Source organism: Carassius carassius, chromosome 2, assembly GCF_963082965.1.
Source record: "Carassius carassius chromosome 2, fCarCar2.1, whole genome shotgun sequence".
NCBI lineage: Eukaryota > Metazoa > Chordata > Actinopteri > Cypriniformes > Cyprinidae > Carassius > Carassius carassius.
The window spans coordinates 48,373,541-48,397,327 of record NC_081756.1 but is presented as its reverse complement, the minus strand read 5'-3'; the positions used below and the strand labels follow the sequence as shown (position 1 = coordinate 48,397,327).

The 23,787-nt window shown below is 35.1% G+C and overlaps 1 protein-coding gene across 36 annotated transcripts in view; it reads right to left on the bottom strand.

Annotated features, from left to right (window-relative positions):
• The window catches only part of LOC132111166 (adhesion G protein-coupled receptor L3-like), a 277,367-nt gene that overhangs the window by 170,081 nt on the left and 83,499 nt on the right, over window positions 1-23,787 (bottom strand). For all 36 annotated transcript variants that reach the window (XM_059518330.1, XM_059518347.1, XM_059518416.1 and 33 more), the window contains exon 3: window positions 5,742-5,955. In XM_059518330.1, the coding sequence (XP_059374313.1) occupies window positions 5,742-5,955 (214 nt within the window). The remainder of the gene's footprint in view (window positions 1-5,741; window positions 5,956-23,787) is intronic.

Sequence of the window (23,787 nt, the reverse complement as noted above, 5' to 3'; positions counted from 1 at the left end):
AACAATTTAGTAGCATCCTCCTTGTGGCACAGGTTAAATGTTCTGGAACCACCAATGGATTTTTTTGTGGATATCCAGAGAGTTCTTGTTAATTTTTTCTGGACTGGAAAGCACTGGGTGAAAGAGGCAGTCTTGTATCTACCAGTTCATGAAGGAGGACAAGGCCTAATTGAATTAAAATCCTGGTATGCAGCTTTTCGGCTTAAGACTGTCCAAAGGCTTCTTTATTATCAAGATCAGAACTGGATGGAAGTGGCATGTGCCCTCTTGAGGAGGGTGGGTCGTCTGGGTCTTGACAGACATCTGTTTTTAATGAACTTGAAGAATATGGACCTTAACGGACTCACATCTTTTTATGCTTCAGCTTTACAGGTGTGGCAGATTTTTTCTGTGGAAAGAGTTGATGTCTGGAATTTGGAGGAACCTCTGTTTTTTAATGGACTTTTGTCTACTGAACTACTGAATTCAGGCACTCTTCGTAATTATCTGATTAAAGCTGGCATTTGTAAAATTGGACACTTAAAGATTAATAACCAGTGGATTACAGCAGAGGAATTGCGTCTTCAAATAGAAATTCGGTCTTTACGAGTTCTTCAAAGATTGCTGGAGGAAATAAAGAATCTCTTCTGTCTTCGGATATTACATTTGGAGAACTTTGAAGGATTATTTCCTGAAATACGTGTATCTGTGGAAGTGGGAGATTGGGAAGAGACTGAAGGGAGTCTGTTGACTTTTAGAACACCTGAACTTGGAAACTTCAAAAATCTTTCTAAGAAAGCCCTATACATGAGTTGTGTCAAAGCTCTTAATTTAAGAGCACTTGACAAAGTGATCGAGTCAAAGTGGATCGGAGTGGCTGAGCAAGGATCTTCCCCAAAAGGTAGTTGGAGGTCCCTGTACAAGAAGCCCATTGAGAAAAGATTGGGTGATTTTCAGTGGCGGATTGTACATTGGGCAATAGCTACAAACAGATACAAAGCACATCTGGATTCTTTGCATAGTGTAGAATGTAATTTTTGTGGGGAATCTGAAACAGTTAATCATCTTTTTGTTGAATGTTCAAGATTAAGTGAACTTTTTTGGGTGCTAAAAGATGTTTGTCAAAGGTTGGGGTTCTTGTTTACTAATGGGTTATTTATATTTGGGCCAAAATATAGTGCTACAAATAAACAAAAAGTTGTGTTACTGAATTTTATTTTTGGTAAAGCTAAGATGGCAATTTGGTTAACCAGGAAGAACAAGACTCTCAATTTAAATGGAGTAGATCTAGTGCATATGTTAAAAGGGTTTATAAAAGGACGCTTGATGCTGGAGTATGCTTATTATGAAATGATCAATGATATTGAGACCTTTTTTTTTGATGTGGGGAACCGAAGGTGTGTTGTGTAAGCCCTGTGGAGGGCAAGATTATGAGTTAAGTTTTGGAATGTTATAAAAGAAGAAGGTTGTTGTATTTATATATATATATGTATATATGTATGTAGATATGTATATATATATATATATGTATGTTTATATGTATGTATATGTGTATATATATATATATATATATATATATATTATTATTTTTTTTTTTTTTTTTTTTTTTATTTTTTTTTTTTTATATATATATAAATGTTTTAAGATGTTGGTTTCTATAAAAAAAATTTCTTTTTTTTGGACTATGTTCTGGAAAATTCTATGTAAAATAAATCAGATTTTAAAGGTCTCTCACGCTCTTACGCTCTTGCGCTCTCTCGCGCGATCTCTTTCTCTCTCTCTATTCTCTCTCTCTGTCTCTCTCGGACGCTCTCTCTCTCTCTCTCTCTCTCTCTCGTGCGCGCTCTCTCTCTCTCTCTCACTATCTCTCTCTCTCGCGCGCGCTCTCTCTCTCTCTCTCACTCACTCTCTCTCTCGCGCATGCGCTTTCTCTCTCTCTCTGCCCTGTTAAACTGACAGATGCAAATGATAAACTTTCACTCTATGATGGTTAAACTGTGCAATTAATCCATGAATCACATTTCGTAAAGGGCCGGGGAGCAGCTGGCCCATACAGTTAATGAATAACGGATCAACTACGAGCCTACATCGCACATCCTGCGATGTGACTATCGTGGATTCGTACATCGCGATATCGATGCTTAAACAACACATCGTGCAGCCCTAATGACTGGTCTGAGAAACATGCATTTTTATACAAATTTTATAACTCAAAAAGCAGAAAATAATTACATATATTGCATAACAATTTATAATTGTAAAAGCAATAGCATAAAATATAGAAAATAATAAAATATATTGCATGACAATAATTTGAACTGCTAAAGCAATAGCGGAAAGTGTATATATATCATGACAAAATTTTAAATTGGGAATAGTTGAAAATGTAGAAAAATAAAATTGTGACAAAATTTTGGATTGCTAGACTGATATGAATTCTATTTACATCAGTATAAATTAATAAAATATATCTATGTTAAGACAATACTGTACACTTAAACTAATATTTATTTATATACCAGTAATTATTTTACAATTACTCTTGATTTTTAAGGTATTCTCATATGCGAAATGAAAGTATGATAGATTTTATATGCATTCTCTCTCTCTTCCTCTGTTTGGATTTTCCTCTTGTCTTCTGTCTAATAGGCTTAAAGGCTAAGTGGGATAGACGCGTTTGAGTTTGTTTCGTCTCTGGAGGAGAGCTTTGCCTCCTCTCATCTCTGCACATGTAAATGAGGCTAGAGACGCAGAAGAGCAGCTCACGCTACAAGATTCCCATCAACAGCTCAACACTCTATAGGGCACATTCTACTGACACTCCACATGACATCTTCTACTGAAACTCTATGTGACATGACACATTCTACTGAAACTATGTGAAGTTCTACTGAAACTCTCTACTGCTCTATGCCCCTCTACTACGAGAGCTGTAATGATAGCGGTTGCCAGATAACAAGAGTTTAAATCTCCGAATCAGAGCTCCACTGTTACAAGGATACATTTTCTGCCCGGTGTTTGCTTATTTTAAGCAATCTGGCAACCATGCGCACGTGCTCACTCCTCATTGCAGAAGAGCCGCCGACGATAATCTGAAAACACTAACAAGCTGGAATTGAGCGATCTAATGAAAGCGTCGTTCAGCCGGTCTGTGTTCTGTCGTGAGATCTCAACTGTATTGTTTGCATTTGTGATCGCAAAATAAATGCACTTACTCGACCGCTGATGTTTGAATAGAGAAACATAGGCTATGGCCATTTGGAATTACTATTGGGGAATTTCACTGATATGTTTACCAGTTTCCATAATATAGACAGAGAGAATGCAAAGGTCTTTGGTATTCATTTATGTATATTTATATATAAGAAATAGCTATGTGCTTCAGCAACTAGCTCCCCATCTAAGAGGGTTTTTAGTTTTTAAAAAATTAATATATAATACTTATCCCAGTTGCATAGTTTAAATTGTGAATTGCATGCACTCAAAAGTTGACAGAATGCACTTTCTGTAACTGTTACTTAATTTGCACTGCTTCAGTTACATATAGGCCTACATGTATTCATTTAATAAAAAGCAGTAAGTGATCTCTTGGTCTAGATTTTTTAACTGCTTAAATTAGCTGTTTAATCTAAATATATATATTTTTTTTAATGGGCAAAAGAAAATCATGTTTTATTTTTTATTATTTAAATGCAAATGCAAACATATCGAGATATATATCGAATATCGTAAAAATTTTGACAATATCGAGAAAACAATTTTTTTTTATATATCGCCCAGCCCTAATTCTACTGAAACTCTATGTGACATCTTCTACTGAAACTCTACATGACATGTTTTACTGAAACTCTATGTGACATGACACTTTCTACTGAAACTGATATATTCCACTGAAACTTTGTGAAGTTCTAGTGAAACTCGATGTGACATTCTACTGAAACTTTACATGACATGTTCTACTGAAACTCTATATGACACGACACATTCTACTGAAACTCTATGATACGACACATTCTACTGAAACTCTGTATGACACATTCTAATGAAACTACATGACCTGTTGTACTGAAACTCTATGTGACATGACACATTCTACTGAAACTGACATATTCTACTGAAACTGACATTCTACTGAAACTCTACATGACGTTCTACTGAAACTCTGTGACATGACACATTCTACTGAAACTGATATATTCTACTGAAACTATGTGAAGTTCTACTGAAACTCTATGTGATATTCTACTGAAACTCAATGTGACATTCTACTGAAACTCTACATTACCTGTTCTACTGAAACTCTATATGACGCATTCTACTGAAGCCCTACATGACGTTCCACTGATACTCTGACATTACACATTCTACTGAAACTCTACGTGACGCATTCTACTGAAATTCAATGTGACATGACACATTATACTGAAAATCTACATGACAAATTCTAGTGAAAACTCACGTAAAATATTCTACTAAAACGATGTGTGACATATTCTACTAAAAAGATGTGTGACATATTCTACTAAAACTCTACATGACGCATTCTACTGAAACTCTACTTGACCCTCTCCTGAAACTCTACATGCTGAAACTTATTCTGTTTTAACTCTACATGACACACACTTCTAAAACACTGCTTGAACGTATTGTATCCAAATTCCTAATTACACATTATACTAAAACTCTGCAACATTGTACTAACGTCCATGGCACCATCCAAACTTTGTAAATCTAATGAACCTCTATGAAATTACTAAAACTCTGTGACACCCTTATCAAACTCTGTACAACATCCATTCTAACTCTATGAGACCCTCTACAGAAATCTTTTCTATTCAGATTCCTCACACTTAACGTGATTACGTGCATGAAGTTAGAGGTTTGCTGTAGAGAATAATGTCATTGTTCTGCACTAGATGGACACGGTTACTGTTTGTTATCATGCTGTGTTGCTGAGCAGCTGCTTTAATTTATTTCAGCAACAGAATGGAGAATACACACAGGAACACTTACAGGCACACTATGCTCTGTTCAGGGTCTTTCATGAGTGTCAGGCTGCATGAAATGCTGAGGAAAATGATAGGGAGGGCCGGAAAAACAGCAGCCAAAAGAGAAAGCAGCACAGCAGGCTTTAATAAGCCAAATCTGCATCAGTGTATCACACACACAGCATGCGGTGCAGCGGCAGCTAATCCAAAGGTTGCTGGTTCAAACCCCTGAAGGCTTGATTCACGGACCTAAGGATTGCTAAGATATCCTATATCTTATTACCTACATCACTGAGCTCTTGAGTGGTACGCTTAAACCCAGATTGCTCCGGGGGGATGTTCCCTGTCGTAATTGTACTGTGATACGTTGCTGGGTAAGGAAGTGTAAGCTAAATAAGTAGCACACACAAATAGAAAGCCTCATTTCACACTTAATTTATTATTATTATTATTCTCTCCAGATAACCAGTAGCCACACTTATTTGATCAAAAATACCATTCATACTTAAAACAAAAAATGAACTATTACTACTATTTAAAATAGCTGTGTTTCTATGTGAAAATATTGTAAAATGTAATTTATTCCTGTGATCAAAGCTGAATTTTTAGCATCATTACTCAATTCTTCAGTGTCGAATTCTTCAGTATATGTATATATTATCTTATATTTACAATTTTCACAATATGGTTGTTGTTTTTTCTGCATTTTTGATCAAAATACAGGTGAGCTTAAAAGCACTAAACATTCTGTGTCATTGTGTTTGCGTGTCTCACCTCTGGCTCATGATCTTGTACGCATCAGGTAAATAACAGCGTGTGTTCTCCATCTGAGCGGGGTCGGCGTCACAGATTTTGTCATCTGTTCGGCCATAATTTGCACTCTCGATCATGATGACGTCCGTCCCGGGACAGCGCAGCTCGATCGGGTAACTTTCACAGGACAGCTCCCGCCGAACAACTGCCATGGGCACCGGTGCACGACTGAATGCTGCAAAAAAGAGAGAGTAAAATAAAATAAAATAAAGTAAAATAAAAATGACATGCTCTTTAGCCTCAGAACTGATAAAAAAAATTACGAGAAAAATCACTGCTGCAACTGAGCAGTAACAGGAAATGTAGGAAAACATATGAAAAAATGACAAGCTCATAGGAGATCATTAGTGAATGGAATGCATATTCCTGTGTGGAAACCCTGTGTAGTACAACAGTTCAGTGAATTCTACTTCAAGTCTTTTCAGATAATTCTGGATGAAGTAGCAGCAGAACACATGTACCAGGATCTAAGATCATTTCTCTGCTGTAAATCTGTCCAGATCAGAGTGTTTAGTCCCGGCTGATGGACTAAAGCTCAGCTTGTGTTCAGCTCAAGCCCATGGGTTCAGCTTAGGTGACAGTAAAACCTTGAATCTGTGGTCACTGAAGTATTTCTGTGTGGATTTGGAGGTTTGCTGTAATGATGGAAGAGCTGAGAGTCTCCTGGTACAGACAGCAACACTTAGATTTAAAGTCTCAGGGCATTTGATGGACCCACAGCCACACACATGTCTGATATACACTGAACGAAAGTGAGTGAAAATCACCATATAATGTCAAATAAATATGTGCTCTTGTTTTTGTGACATATCAGGACACAACAAGTTTTTTTGAGAAAGTAAAAATGCACAAAGTTTCCTGTGAGGGTTAGGTGTAGGGTTGGTGTAGGGCCATAGAAAATACAGTTTGTATAGTATAAAAACCATTACGCCTATGGGATGAACACACTTTTCACAAAAACAAACATGTGTGTGTGTGTGTGTGTGTGTGTGTGTGTGTGTGTGTGTGAGTCTAGAAATAGACTGCAAGAGAAAGCAACCAGTCAAAGAGTTTGGGGAAAAGAAATGCATGAATATGTGTAAGATAGTATTTTCGGTTAAATGTATGAGCAATTCAACTTATTATGTGAGTCAGAGGTATAAAATTTGATAGAGAGACTAATTTAAGAAAAAGTTCTGCATCATGAAATGCAGAATGTGTGATGATAATCCATAAATTTAAATGATCTGAATGTTTTTTTTTCTTTTCATGACCACCATCATCACCATGCACAATTGTTCCTGTATTCTTAGAAACTAGTACCTCATGAAAATCTTATCAATTAATATTTAATTTAATTATATATATATATATATTAGACAAATAAATAAAAAAAACATCAATAAAGATTTTAAAATGGTGGAAATTTAGCCAACATTAAGCCATCTCTCAGTAACAGATGGATATTGTGTGAACAAGTGTTGGCTGTATGTCTTTATTTTTAATAAAGCAAAAAAATAAACATATTAACATTAAAAAAAGTAAAAATTACTTTAAAAAAATAATTAAAATCACAGTGAATCAAATATCAGTTAAATAGATGTATTAGTCAAGCAGGTCAAGACTTCTGACATTGGCCTTTTAATGCTTGGCTAATTTTATATTAGATATTAGAATGAACAAATTGAATGAATTGAACGAATGAACAAATGAACAAATGAACGAATGAACAAATGAACAAATGAACGAATGAACGAATGAACAAATGAATGAATGAACGAATGAACGAATGAACAAATGAACGAATGAACGAATGAACGAATGAACAAATGAACGAATGAACAAACAAAAATAAAATGTGGAAATAAGTCAGACTCTGGGTCTAAATTCAATAACAGGTTAAATCCCGGCGGTCTAAACCTGTTCTCCACAGTCTAGGTCCTGATACACAGATCCAGTGCTCTCTGCCCACCACGCGCCACTGGCTTAGATTTTAATTGGCTTCCAGCTTCCAGACACAGCACCTTTTGTGTGAATCTCCACATTTAAGCAGAGTGAGACTGAGACTGTTCTCACACTCGCGTGAACAAACACTCGCCCGCCGAGAACAGATCATTAACCACGAGACGGGACGCAGCGGAGCTCACACACTACTGTTTACTGTCACTTCATCACACATGCAGCTGACAGACAGACAGACAGACAGACAGAGACAGGGCTCGATCAGATAAAACAAACCACAAACATACACTGAAGGAGAGACTCAAAGAGTTCAGGTTAAGCAATCACATCATTACTTTGTCAAAAATCTAGACATGTAATTCGTTTAATGTTGTTTTTAATTGATCAATTTAGTATTTATTTTGATTTATTTCAATTCAAAGTACATTTTAAATTATTTGTTGTCTTTACTTGTTTACACTACTTCAGTTTGTTCTGATTATTATCAATGTTGAAAACCGTTGTGCTGCTTCATATTTCTGTGGAAACCATGATGACGTGTGTGTATGTTTGTATAAATATATAAGAATAAGAAATATTATATAAAAAATACATGTCTCTTCTGCTCGTCAAGGCTACATTTATATTATTTGTTATGTTTTTAATAATATATGTGTCATGTAGCAATGTATGGTGTTTTAGGTCTGTAGGGTCATTAGAAACCAAAGCTTTTCTCTTCTCTTCCTCACCCTGACACCTGGCCAGCTCTGACATTTAAAAGTCATTATTAACATCAAAACACAAGCCAGGGGGCTCAAACACACACACACACACACACATTCCATGGGGCCTGGCCAGCCTAATCTCACAAAAGAGAGAAAATCTGCCTAAACACACAGGTCAGAAACATCAGGGTGACGGATTAGCCATGCTGAGCTAGTGTGTGTGTGTGTGTGTGTGTGTGTGTGTGTGTGTGCTGACAGATGGTCTTCAGCGGACTGATAACACTGTCTGAAGAGTCTCTCTGCATTGTTTCATGAGTCACAGACAAAGACAATGAAGCTCTTACCTTTTCACCTTTAGAAAAGACACATGAAGAGCTCAACCTGCCATAACACAACACCCTCACACACACCCTCCATCTGCCCTTACACCGTCATTGTTCAGAGAAGTTTAGGTACAGAGTAAGAGCAGATCATATAGCTCCACATAAAAGCAGTACAGTCAGTTTTATAGTATTCAATTTATTTTGCAATGCCGAAGAAACCCAGGATTTGGTTTATTGGTCACTATTGATAAATAACTAGAACAATAACAAAATACGGTTACATTTAACATTGCACTACAGAGTGTTTTTTTTTCTGATTGTGATACTAAATTAAAATAATATGATAATAAGTATTAGTTTACAGTATAAAGTAGCAACAGTTTTTTTTTTTACACGCACATTCAATTTACAAATGCCACGCCAACATAAAAAATAAAGCGGATGATATTATAAAGCAATATCACATAAGCAATAATCTTTATATGAATATGATTTGACCAAAGAAGTATGTGCATAATTAAAGAACTTCAACTTCAAAAATGTAGCATTAGCAACAATTTTTTATGAGAATAAATCACAATTACCACGATCGTGTGATATCGCTTTTATGTAACGTACAACACAACTGCAGTTTGATAAACATAATGGTACTATAGAGTAACTTAATCAAGTAATAGAGTATTGCCATGTATTTTATCAGATATTAGACCATCAAAGTTCCAAACGAAGCTTCATCAGAACAGCTGCAGAATGATTCAGTGTTTCTGAACAAATCAGTTCCGAGAATGATTCAATGACTCATTTATGAAGAGAGTCACGTTTCTTCCTGAATGATTCAGTGTTTCTGAACAAATCAGTTGATAGAATGATTCAATGACTCATTTATGAAGAGAGTCACGTTTCTTCCAGAATGAATCAGTGTTTCTGAACAAATCAGTTGAGAGAATGATTCAATGACTCATTTATGAAGAGAGTCACATTTCTTCCAGAATGAATCAGTGTTTCTGAACAAATCAGTTGAGAGAATGATTCAATGACTCATTTATGAAGAGAGTCACGTTTCTTCCTGAATGAATCAGTGTTTCTGAACAAATCAGTTGAGAGAATGATTCAATGACTCATTTATGAAGAGAGTCACGTTTCTTCCAGAATGATTCAGTGTTTCTGAACAAATCAGTTGAGAGAATGATTCAATGACTCATTTATGAAGAGAGTCACGTTTCTTCCAGAATGATTCAGTGTTTCTGAACAAATCAGTTGAGTGAATGATTCAATGACTCATTTATAAGAGAGTCACATGCTTCTATTTTAATGAATTAGTGTTTCTGAACAAATCAGTTGATAGAATGATTCAATGACTCATTTATGAAGAGAGTCACGTTTCTTCCAGAATGAATCAGTGTTTCTGAACAAATCATCTGAGTGAATGATTCAATGACTCATTTATGAAGAGAGTCACGTTTCTTCCAGAATGAATCAGTGTTTCTGAACAAATCAGTTGAGAGAATGATTCAATGACTCATTTATGAAGAGAGTCACGTTTCTTCCAGAATGATTCAGTGTTTCTGAACAAATCAGTTGAGTGAATGATTCAATGACTCATTTATAAGAGAGTCACATGCTTCTATTTTAATGAATTAGTGTTTCTGAACAAATCAGTTGATAGAATGATTCAATGACTCATTTATGAAGAGAGTCACGTTTCTTCCTGAATGATTCAGTGTTTCTGAACAAATCAGTTGATAGAATGATTCAATGACTCATTTATGAAGAGAGTCACGTTTATTACAGAATGAATCAGTGTTTCTGAACAAATCAGTTGAGAGAATGATTCAATGACTCATTTATGAAGAGAGTCACGTTTCTTCCAGAATGATTCAGTGTTTCTGAACAAATCAGTTGAGTGAATGATTCAATGACTCATTTATAAGAGAGTCACATGCTTCTATTTTAATGAATTAGTGTTTCTGAACAAATCAGTTGAGAGAATGATTCAATGACTCATTTATGAAGAGAGTTATGTTTCTTCCAGAATGAATAAGTGTTTCTGAACAAATCATCTGAGTGAATGATTCAATGACTCATTTATGAAGAGAGTCACGTTTCCTCCTGAATGAATCAGTGTTTCTGAACAAATCAGTTGAGAGAATGATTCAATGACTCATTTATGAAGAGAGTCACGTTTCTTCCAGAATGAATCAGTGTTTCTGAACAAATCAGTTGAGAGAATGATTCAATGACTCATTTATGAAGAGAGTCACATTTCTTCCAGAATGAATCAGTGTTTCTGAACAAATCAGTTGAGTGAATGATTCAATGACTCATTTATAAGAGAGTCACATGCTTCTATTTTAATGAATAAGTGTTTCTGAACAAATCATCTGAGTGAATGATTCAATGACTCATTTATAAGAGAGTCACATGCTTCTATTTTAATGAATTAGTGTTTCTGAACAAATCCGTTGAATGAATGAATCAATGACTCACGGTTAAAAAAACTTTAATTTGCCGCCACCTACTGGCATAACCACAAATCATGCAGAAAGAGTTATGTTATGTTATGCTATTTTCATGATTGCTGGATTTTATTTTAAAAAAATAATAATAACTATAAACTATAATTTAAAAAGTTTAAAAAGTTCTTGTTTTTTCTGGATTGTTGTTTAAGTAGTTTGTGTTGAGCAAAGCAGCCAGACACTAATTATTGTTACTTGCTTTTCTTTCAATTGATTATTTTACTGAAGCAGTAAATAAGCATTGACAGAAAGAGCAAATGAACAGCATAACTTGTACACTATGTGTGTGTGTGTGTGTACAGAACATCTGAGGTTCGTGTTTGCTTGTTTGCAGGTGGCAAAGACACAGTCCTGTGAGAGCTGAGTGATGGTGTCAGATGGTTTAACCAGTGAAGCGGTTTCACTCGATTAGCTTCAGTCAGCACGTCTCCACCTGTGTCCATGTTCATCACTGTTTCTCTTTCACTTTCGTTCTGTAGATGCAACAGGATCAAGAACCTTTGTTGCATCAGAAATGTGTGTGAGCACATTGATCCATTCTTTTGTCTATTTACCCATCCATCCATTCCTATTTTATCACTTATATTGCATTTTTTTTATATATATAAAAAATCTTGAACAGCAAATCAGCATGTTAGAATGATTACTGAAGGATCATGTATTGAGTAATGATAAAATACTTATCTTAAATTGTAATAATATTTCATAATATTACAGTTTTTACTGTATTTCTTAATCAAACAGTAATTCTTTAAAATAAAAAAAATAAAAATGCCCCTAGACAGACAACACAGATCTTGAGTATAATCATCATGAATTTCATTAAATCCAAGTTTATTTAGAAATGTACTTGTGGTATTAAAAATGATATTATGTTAAATCTAAATGAGTACGTGGAGCGTGTTTATGCTGCTGTGAGATTCAGATGCTGTACTTGATGATGTGTTTAGTAAAAGGAGCAATTCATGTCTGATGAAATGCTGTGTAACCTGCTGAAAGGATCGCTTCACACGAGGAAGATTTATGTGTTAAACATAGATTCCTTACTCTTAAATAGGATTCCACATAAATGAATCAAGTGCATGTATAAGTGAACATCAGCCTGTAGATCCATCAAGCAGAACTAGACTCTCTGAAGAAGATTTGAGAGCTGCTCGCTGATGTTTGATGGCTGTCAGGACGTTGCCAGGGAGTTCTGGGCAGTATTATTGGGCTGGACAACCACTCGGCCACACCCACTCTGAAATCTCATTGGTCCAAAATCTGTTGGTCATTTCATTTTGGAGATGCCTGATTTTCTTGTGCAATTAAAATAAAACTGTTATGAATACACTGGAAAAAATATGAAAACAACTTTCACTAATTGCTGGTATACTTCACAAATTATCACAAACAACACACTTAATTTACTTTTTTTTTTTGGTAAAAAAAAACATACTTCAATAATAATTTTTATTATTATTATTATTTTTGTTTTTACATTGTAACATTTTACGTTTTACAAAAATGTAAATAAAAAATAGGAAGAACTACATAAATACATTTTTGCAAGAAATGTATATTTTCATACAGCAAGGATGAACTGAACTTTTCAAAAGTAACTATAATTTATAGTTTCTATTCTATTCATCAAAGAAACCTGAGAAATAACATATATCACAGTTTCTACAAAAATATCAAAGAGCTCAAATGTTTTCAACACTGATAATATCCTGATAATAATCAGAAATGTTCCTTGAGCAGCAACTCAGTATATTAGAATGATTTCTGAAGGACACTGCTGACTAAAAATTCAACTTTTATCACAAAAATAAATTAGATTTTACGGTATATGCACATGGAAACCAGTTATTTTAAACTGTAATAATATTTCACAACTTTAGTGTTTTACTGTATATTTTATCAAATAAATGCAGCCACGATGAGCAGAAGAGACTTCAAAAACATAAATAAATAAATAAATAAATCGACCCCAAACTGTATATTTGTGATTTTGGAGAGAAATATGATAAATTGTCTGGGTTTCAAGAGCTTCATCTGATAAGGATGTTTGGCAGATGCAGAAATAATCGTATATGTGTGTCTCAGAGCACCACAGCAACACTCTGAATGATCTCTGAACGCTCAGAGCTCATCCCAGCTCAGCAGTGTTGAGCTTTTTCCCTATTCTTTCTTCCTGTGTAGTTGCCCTCACATCCTCTCTCTCTATAGGTCTCTCTTTCTCTCTACCCTTTGCGAATCCTTTTGCCACCATATTAGTGCAGGAATGCTGTCAGCTCTCTTTCTCACACACACACAGATAGAGTCATGTAATGCTTTGAGGCTGTTGTGATTTTAACGGCTCTTGACAAAACAGAGGGTTTAATTGAGGTCAAACAATCATCAGGAAAACATGTTGTTGTTTTTTTTTTTCTACGAGATGCTGGACAAAAAGAAAGAAAGTGAGAAAGAAAGTGAGAAAGAAAGCTTCATCCTACACACATAGACTTACAACAGAAGCGCCATAAGTGAGTCAAATTAAGCCTTAGACACTAATTATGCCACACTGAAGCATATCGGCTAACCGCAATAGCCACTAAAGCATAGACACCCGCATATAAAAGCGTTTAGCTGGCAGACCAGCAATCACATTCAGTCTTCACACACACACACACACACACACACACACACACACAAACAATTCTATTCTACTGTGTTTGCAGGCTGCACACAAACATACAGTGAGATCAATGTGGTCTGATTCACAAATATGACTCTGAAGACAAAAAACAAATAATTCATAAAAAGTTAAAAAATTAAATGCTTAAGTTAAAGTACTAAGTGCAATTAAACTGAAATAAAATTAAATCTAAATAGATGCATTGAAAAAAAAACATAATATTAAATCTAAATATTAAATGAAAAATAAACAAATAAAGAAGTACAGGAATTAATAACACTGAAATACAATATGGCACATAACCAAAAAAAAAAAAAGTAATGCAAAATATTAATAAAATGCCAGTTATTAATGGATGCCAGTTCTTGTTGCCTTACTGTAGTAAGGGGTATAACTACGATTGGATAGAAACTGCACTGTTGCATGATTTCACAGATAAATGAGAATCAGCATGTGTTTTACCATTGCGGTCATCCATCTGTGGTAAAAATGCAAATGCCTCTGTGTTCACACACACACACACAAAGTACCACATGAACTACATGCATCATTTCTTAATGCTGTCTCTGCATGTGGTCAGAAACATATCATGTATAAAATCACAAAAATGTTCACGGCAGGAACTCACTGCATTCTTCAGACACTGGTCTGCGGTCCCTGACTGGTGATTGATGATGAGCTCAACTGCCTTCAAGCCAGATTTGCATGAAGTCAAACGGTTCTGAAGTGAGTGGTGTCTTAAGCCACGCCCACATCCTGATGTCAACAGTCACTCGATCCAAGGAATATGTTCAGGTCAGCTGCTGGTGGAGCGAGACCAGCTTGACTTTGTGATAAGCTCATGTTTACTTTAACCTCACTTTGATGGATATATACATTTCCACAAGAAAAAATAAATTAAAAAAACGTTTTGGCAGGTGTGATTCTTAGGTCTTTTTTTCACAGCAAGGACACAGTAGTGTTATTATAAAGGTGCATCCCAATAAATTAGAATGTCATAGAAAAGTTTATTTATTTCAGTAATTTAACTCAAATATAAATATTGTGTATTAAATAAATTCAGTGCACACAGACTGAAGTAGTTTAAGTGTGATGATTTTGACTCACATTTAACAAAAACCAACATCTCAACAAATTAGAATACTTCATTAGACCAATAAATAATAATAATTTAGTGAATATATATATATATTTTTTTCTTCATTAATGTTTATTTGATGTCAAGTAATGAAGATGCATTTAAATGTTTTTAGTTTAATTTCATAATAACTTAACCCACATGTTTTGCAATTATCCATGGCATCAACATCAATATTTCATTTAGTATAATTTCAAGTATTTTATCATGTTTTATCTGTATAAACACAACAACAACAACCTAAAAGTGTGCATAAATTAACACACACACACACACACACATAAGGAAAGTAACCTCATGTAACCCTCATTAGGTGGGCAGAAGATAAAAATTAAGATTTAAATCGCATGGATGATGTGGGATTTATGAGAAACATCTTTGCCCTGTTTGTTCTGGCTGACTGATCATGCCGCTGGTATTTTTACCCTTCCTTGCATCCCTGCTGTTACAAAGACATGAATTAATACCAATTACATCTCAAAGCCCCTGTATTTACTTACATAATGAGGAGCAGAAATTATTCCAACACGTAAATTAAAAATGATTTCATGCATACATGTAACTCTTTTCTCTCTGCGAGCTGATTTAACGGCTGCTGTTTAAAATCTTCACATCACGTCAAAGCGCCACTGACAAGCCAATCTGACCCATTTAGAAAACAAAGACAGATAAATATAAATTGCTCTGTGTTTCCTGTAGAGATGAGAGAGAGTGAATACCCAGAGAGAACGAAAAATAAAAGCTTGAGGTGAGAAATAGGGCTGGTGGGTGTTGACTGTAGGCACCAGAGATATCCCTCCTGATTTAAAAATAAATAAATAAATAATAATAATAATAATAATTAAGACGAATGAAAGGAGAACAAAAATCCTGGCACAGAAACATAGCAGTTGTTTCCCAGCAGATTTCCAAATGAAAAGAAAAATGCATGCCATTCGGAGACAAAATAAAAATAATACACCAAAGAGACTGTGAAATCCTAGTATGCTTGGGTTTTTAGGTTGTGGGTCACCCATTTTCAATCATTTAGTTGCAAGGGGTTTTATCCACCTTGTATTCCCTTCTTCCCTCAGGAGAACGGAAGTGCTTTACTTTAAAGGAATAGCTTAATACATGTGGTGACTATCAGCTCTCATCAGCACAACCCCAAAAACGTACCTATACATACCAGTTCACTGCAGTTTCCAGCTGAAATGAACACTAAGGTTAGTAAAACACCAACAACCTTTATTACTTTTCACATAAATTATGATTACAGGGGAAGATTACTGATTAATTAAGAATTTTATTTTCCGTACAGCTCCCTGCACAATTCTGTAACAAGCTCAGAACACTTTTACCACCGTCCATGATTTTGTCCTCTTATTTGCTTTTGAACACTATCAATAAGGTCAAGCTGATAGAGCATTAACCACTTTAGCCACTTAATTTCTGAACTGCCACAATGCATACCACAACTGCGAGATTCACTCTTATCTGTTTTGGATAAAACTAAATGTGTTTTCTGAAGCAACATAATATCATTTTGCAGAAATGTCGCCACAGGCCACAGAGTTGTTTAGTGTTCCATCCAAGAAACATAAAAAAAATATAATACAGGTTTGGAGTAATTTTCATTTCTTGCAAAAAAATCTCTCTTAACTTCCCATGTTGCCATGTGAATGTGCTTTCCTGTTGCATTATGAGGCTGAAGCAGCATGACCGATGACTTTGACAACACTGCAGAACTGCAACATCTGGATCTGCTCTCCATTGCCAGGCATGCATAATCAAATACAAGAATTGAGTAATCAAATATACAGCAACTAGTCATGGTCATGCACCGCTGATAAATGACCAAATGACTCTGTCTAATGATGCCTAGTTACACTTTAGATCACATACAAACATTAACCACTGCAAACGAAAGTTTGTATCAAAAATGTACAGTTATTGTTATGACTAATAACTACTTTACTCTTCATTCGCTTCTGGTCGCAGTATTGTGTAATATTATCACAATTTAAAATTACAGTTTTCTACGTGAATATACGTTAAAATGTATAAAAATCAACATAATAATAATAATAATTCCTTACATTTATATAGCGCATTCTAGGCACTCAAAGCACTTTACATAGTCAGGGGGTATCTCCTCATCCACCACCAGTGTGCAGCATCCACCTGGATGATGCGATGGCAGCCATAGTGCGCCAGAATGCCCACCACACACCAGCCAGAGAGGAGACAGTGTGATGAAGCCAATCAGTGGATATGGGGATTGTTAGGAGGCCATGATGGTCAGAGGCCAATGGGCAAATTTAGCCAGGATGCCGAGGTCACACCTCTACTCTTTTTGAAAGACATCCTGGGATTTTTACTGACCACAGAGAGTCAGGACCTCGGTTTAACGTCTCATCCGAAGGGTCGGTGCTTGTTGACAGTATAGTGTCCCCATCACTACACTGGGGCGCTAGGACCCACACAGACCACAGGGTGAGCACCCACTGCTGGCCTCACTAGCACCTCTTCCAGCAGCAACCCAGTTTTCCCATGAGGTCTCCCATCCAGGTACTGACCAGGCTCAGCCCTGCTTAGCTTCAGTGGGCAACCCTTCTTGGGCTCCAGGGTGATATGGCTGCCGGCCATATCATAATGCATGGTAATCATGTTATATATAACATAATGTTATCATAATGTAATAATGCACAGCCAATCATTAACAAGCTTATCAAATGTAAATTTACCAAGTAACACTGTATAGGAGTCTTAATTTTTTTTAAGTTAATGTAAAGTTTACTTTATGTGGTCGCTTTTAAAAATGTATAAGTATCCTTTGAAACATTTAATATTATTGCATAAACTGAAAATATGAAATGAAAATAATTAAAGCATCTGATAAGGTAGAAATGTATACATTTACTTTATTAACATTGTGAAAAAGTTATTCGTAATCTGTCATCAAAATGTAGACAAGGTTTTGGATTCAGGATGACGGAGTGAAGCTGCTTCCATATCCACATGATGACTGATGGTTTTCAGGGGCTTAAAACTCCCAAACAGGAATGACTCACCATGGAAATGGAGCATTACCTAGTGAAACAAACAAAAGAGAAGCTCAACTCTCTCCGGTTTCGCTGGGAACGAGATGGCAGAACTAAGCAAATTGCCGCTGAAAGGAACTCTGGGAGGAGCAGCGGAGATGCACACCTGTGGAAAGCTTTTGTACCGAATATCTCGAGTAAGATCTTGAATGATCTTCAAACACACTCACCACAGTGCTGGAGGTCCACATTCTTCACATTTCAACACGTTATTAAAATATCCAGTCAGTGAACTACACTTAATTAACTAAGAATACCAAAACTAATGAACTGCGTTCAGCCACACAATTGCTCATGTGAATATGTTATGAATGAGTGATGGTGTGTATTTCTGCCCAAGACATCAACACATCTTTCCACTGTTGTTTGGAATGCGGTAAGTGATGTTCTCTTCGGTCTGGTATGTAAAAGTGTTCGGGGGCTTTGTGTCTATTTGTGCTTGTTTAGTACTGAAGACTCCTAATGGCTCTTTGCTTTGCCTGTGGCTCCAACATAAGTCTTCAGAGACTCATCTATCAACAGGTCAATTGACAAGCCCTTTCCTGCCTCTATGGCTCAGAAGAACAAGGAAAAGAGGCACTAAAATACAAATTCAGGACTCCCCGAGACGAGAGTGAGGAAGAAACAGGCCAAACAGAAGAGAGCAGGAATAAGAGAGAAAAATGATTGATACCGATGCAGGATCTTAAATTTTGAGTCATTTTAATAATACATTACGTCAACAGAAATCTAATGTTATATATGGTAAGAATTAAGACAAAATGCTACAGTTTATTTTCAAATATATTACTTTCATCAAGAAAAAAAAAAAGAATTATCCAAAAAATAAATAATATTTTTATGTACAATAAAGAGGATGGATGGGGCCTGTGGGTTACCTTTACATTTTTTATATCCACTAAAATGAATACATTTAAATTTCCAAAACTTATAAAAGCCAGAGAACTTATAAGAGATGATCCATTTGACAAGGTGTTAATGAGGAGAATGGTTATATAAATAAATCCATTTTATAACTTGTGTCCTTGAAGCAAATGCATTCACCATGAAACCATAAAATTCCTGCTCCAATGAAGAAGACATAACGTTCTAAACACTGCACATCTAACCACTAGTTGCTAGGCAACCATACATTCCATCCATCTCATAATTACACAAAATCCAATTAGCCACAGGCCCTTAACGCAGGCAAAGTGTGGTGGGTTTACACCACAGGGATAAAAAGTTGCAGCTGTTCATATTAAGTACAATAAGAATAACAGGCTCGAAGAGCGACAGCAGCGTTACGAACTTCTCACCTGCGGACTGCTTGAAACACAAGTCACTTTTGTTAGATACTACAATGAATTCCAACCAAAAGCAGCAAGGACATGAGGGAGCGGATCAAGTGTCCACAACCCCTCCACACGCTCTCTCTCTCTCTCTCTCTCTCTCTCTCTCTCTCTCTCTCTCTCACTCTCTCTCTCTCAGTGAAAAGTGTCGGGAAGCTGATAAATTCTTAATCCTCTCTTCACTATATGCATCTATTGTTCTTTCTCACAAAGGCTTTTTGTTGGCCAGAGCACATGCGAACCTGTCTGCATTTTTCTGGAAAGTGTCAGATGGTATGTGTGTGTGTGTGTGTGTGTGTGTGTGTGTATGTGTGTGTGTGTGTGTGTGTGGACAACAAACTTAAGGAACACACTGATTATCGGAGCGTGACATGTTTGGGTCATATGTTACAAGAGAAAACGTTCATTTCCTAGCAGTGTTAAATGAGTGTTAGCTGTAGCTGCACTTCTGTTCTGCTCCATCTACTGTATATTTACATTCATAGATTTTGCAGATGCTGTAATGATTTCCAGTGCATTTTGTCAGTATGTGTGTTCCTTTATAATAAAGTGAAAAAAGAAGTACACGTTAGCACACTTTTAAAAAGACCACTTAAAATTTAATTAATTAGTACTTAAAAATAACACACTTGAGTGTAATGATTTCAGACACTTAACTGCATGTTATCTACAATTAAATGAGAATATTTTATAGTTTACATGTATATTAAATGCACTTAGCTGAACAATTAACTTGATTTCATAATTGAGTTAAAGTACATTATGGTTAAACTACTGCTGAATGTACTTTCAAAAACAAAAATATTCTTTAATGTAATTTCTACTGAAACCTGTATGTCATCTATATAAATGTAATTTTAGGTACACATTTGTAATGATGCAGCGGCAATCATTTATATTGCATTTAAAATATTAACTTTAAATGTAATGTCAAACAACTAGTTAAAATTATAATTAAGCACTTTAAATGTACTCAGGGTTATTATAGTTAACTAAAACTAGATTAACTACATTACCTAAAATAAAATAGAATAAAATAATAATATTTTATTTTAGCTAACTGTCAAAGCAGTATTTCTCATTTTAATTTAGTTCAAAAAGAAGTTCTACAATAACTAAAACTAAATAAATGAAAACGTATCACTTCAACTTACATTTACATTTACATTTAATCATTAAGCAGTTGCTTTTATCCTAAGTGAATTACAAATGGGGACAACAGAAGCAATCAGACCAACGAGAGAACAAAAACAGTGTACAAGTGCCATGACAAGTCTCAGTTAGTCTAGCACAGTAGACTTTAAAACAAACTATATAAATATTTAAATAAACTAATAAAAATTTCAAAAACACGCAAAAAAAGACTTTCAAATTTAAGTGAAAACAGAAAATGTAAAAATAATGTAACTGAAAACAAATGAATATATATATATATATAACAGTACATTAATAAAACTATAAAACTATATAATAAGTATGTTAGGACTGATTTTACTAAAAGCATGAAAGATTATTAAAACATAATTATTTAAAATGTTCTTTACAATCCATCACACATCATTACAACACATCAGTGTAAGTGCACTTTGCTGTTAAATGTATTTCAAAATGAAACTTTTAATTTTAAGGTCACTTTTTAAAAAGTGTACTTAAGTGTGTTAAGAAAGTGTCTCTCTTTAAGTCACTAAATTAACTTATTTCATAAATGTTATTTTATCTGCAAGAACAGTTTTTTAATAATATACTTTAAAGATTTGAATTACATTACAAGTGCACATTCAATACAACTAAGCACATTTCTTCTTTTTTTACCAAAATAGGCCAGCTTAGTGGCAAGTTAAGACCAGCAAACCACCACAGGCCAGTTTGAGCTCTTTTTTTCAGCAGGAGAATCTCTTAATCCGTTCTGCTCCACCGCTTTCAGAATGAACGGAAAAGTGCCAATCTGTCAAACAGAGTTCACTAAACACAAATGACAGTGCGCTAGTCTGCTGCTCCTTAGAGTGCGTGCACACACACACACACTAACACACAAACAAAACAAAACCAGGTTTGGTCTGGATATGAGTTTGTGTTGAATTTGGCAGTCAGGAAGTTTAATGCTCACAAGTTGTGTCCTATTAGCATGAAAAGAGCGAGCATAAATTGAGGTAATCCTTATGATTATGAAAAGCTTGTGTGTTTGTGTGTAGTGTAGACCATAGTCTCATTCAGTTATGATGCCGTATATACTCACAGAATGGCTTCGAAAGAAATCTAAACGAGAATGCCAAAATACAAACAGCTTAGCATCTATACACACAATCACACTGCATGCAAGAATGCATATGACAGAAGCTTTGCGTGACACAGGTGTTCATACACACAGCTTTGTGTTGAGGGATTTTAGTGTGTGTGTGTTGAATTTTAAAGCAGCTGAATTGGTTCTCTAAAACAAACATGTTGTTTCACTCCTGAATCTCCATATGTACACAATAAGGATGTTAACGGCTTTAATTTCTAATCTTTCCATCTGTTTATTTTTCTTTTAATTTATCTCCTGTGCTAGAAATTACAGCTAAAAAAAAGTTAAAAAAAGACTGCGTTTGTGCTAAAGCTACTTATTATTTGGAAACATAATTATTTTGAATTAGATCTGTTTTTTTTTCCTTGAAATTTTGGTTGTTTTTAAATACGTCTACATAGTTCATATTAATTGTTATTTTAGTTTCAGTTCGTTACTGGTAGTAGGTATTTCAAGTTAAACAAAAATAAAATTTTAAATGTGGCATTGGAAACTAACTGAAATAAAATAAGTTATTTTTATATTTTATTTCAGTTAAATTTTTTAAGTAACATTATTCATTCATTTATTTATTTATTGTTTATTTGTTTTTTTTTAATTTTAGTTAACTTAATGGTTTAGATGGTCGGTCTCAAACCTAACACTAAGCAAAACTGTAATTAGATATTGAGCGGCAGCTTTTATCATCTCGATCATATGTATTAGGCAGGGCTGAGTATTAAACACTGAGTGCATGAACAGCTGTAAATCTTATAACATCACACACGTCTCACCTATCACCTAATGTCCTCTAGTTCCACAGATGTGCATGTTTATGAGTGTTGAACCATATGAAATCATATTTCCAGTGCAGTCTTCAGTCCAGTGTTTCCTTGAGAAAAAGTTGTATACTTGATTGTATTGAATAAGATGACTGAATAATAAATACATGAGTTCAGAAGAAGTAACGTGCAGTCGGTATGGAGTTGACAATAAGGTTGTGCGTGTGTGTGCATGCATCCGTTTTTTGTATTTTTGAGGACATGAAAATAACAGTGCAGGACAAACTGACTGTTGTGTTCCATTGCCTCAGGCTTTACTGAAGAAATACATTTTACACATGTATTTCACACACACACACGTTTGTTTTTGTGAAAAGTTGGGAAATCCCATAGGCGTAATGGTTTATGTACTGTACAAACTGTATATTTTATGGCTCTACACCAACCCTACACCTAACCCTAACCCTCACAGGAAACTTTGTGCATTTTTACCTTCTCAAGAAAACTCATTCTGTATGATTTATAAGCGTTTTGAAAAATGGGGACATGGGTTATGTCCTCATAAGTCACCCTCTCCTTGTAATACCTGTGTCATACCCATGTCACAGAGTTGTGTCCTGATATGTCACAAAATCACGCCCACACATGGGTCTTATGTCATCACTAAATTAAAAGAAAATTAATGTATAACAATTTTGATTTAAGAAAATGAAGGTACCATTTACTGGCATCAATATTTATTTATGTATTTATTCATTCATTAATTTGAGAGAAAGAGTTAAAGGGGTGGTTGACTGCGATTTAACTTTTTTAACGTTAGTTAGTTTGTAATTTTGCTGTTTAAGAATAAACAAATCTGCAAAGTTGCAGCGCTGAAAGTTCAATGCAAACAGAAATATCGTCGTTTAAAATTCTGGCAGTTTAATGCCTACAAAAATGGATGGTAAGGGACTACAACAAGCTTTTTCTTAGGTCCATTATGCCATGAACCCAGACAAACCCCGCCCTTGGGAACATGCAACAAAGGGGGCGAGGCTATGCTGTGCTGCTTTAGAGAAGAGGATGAGACAACTAGGGGTGCACATAAAAAATCTGTACATATATGAATCACAATTCTGTCTTCTAACGATTCTAATTGATTTACAAGTTTCAAAACCAATGTTCTAAACCAACGAAATAAATTGAGGCGTTTGTAAGATAAGGGACAGAACGGTGTGGAATAAAGATAAATTATGTGAAAAATAATGCGTTTAAAAAACACGAAGTA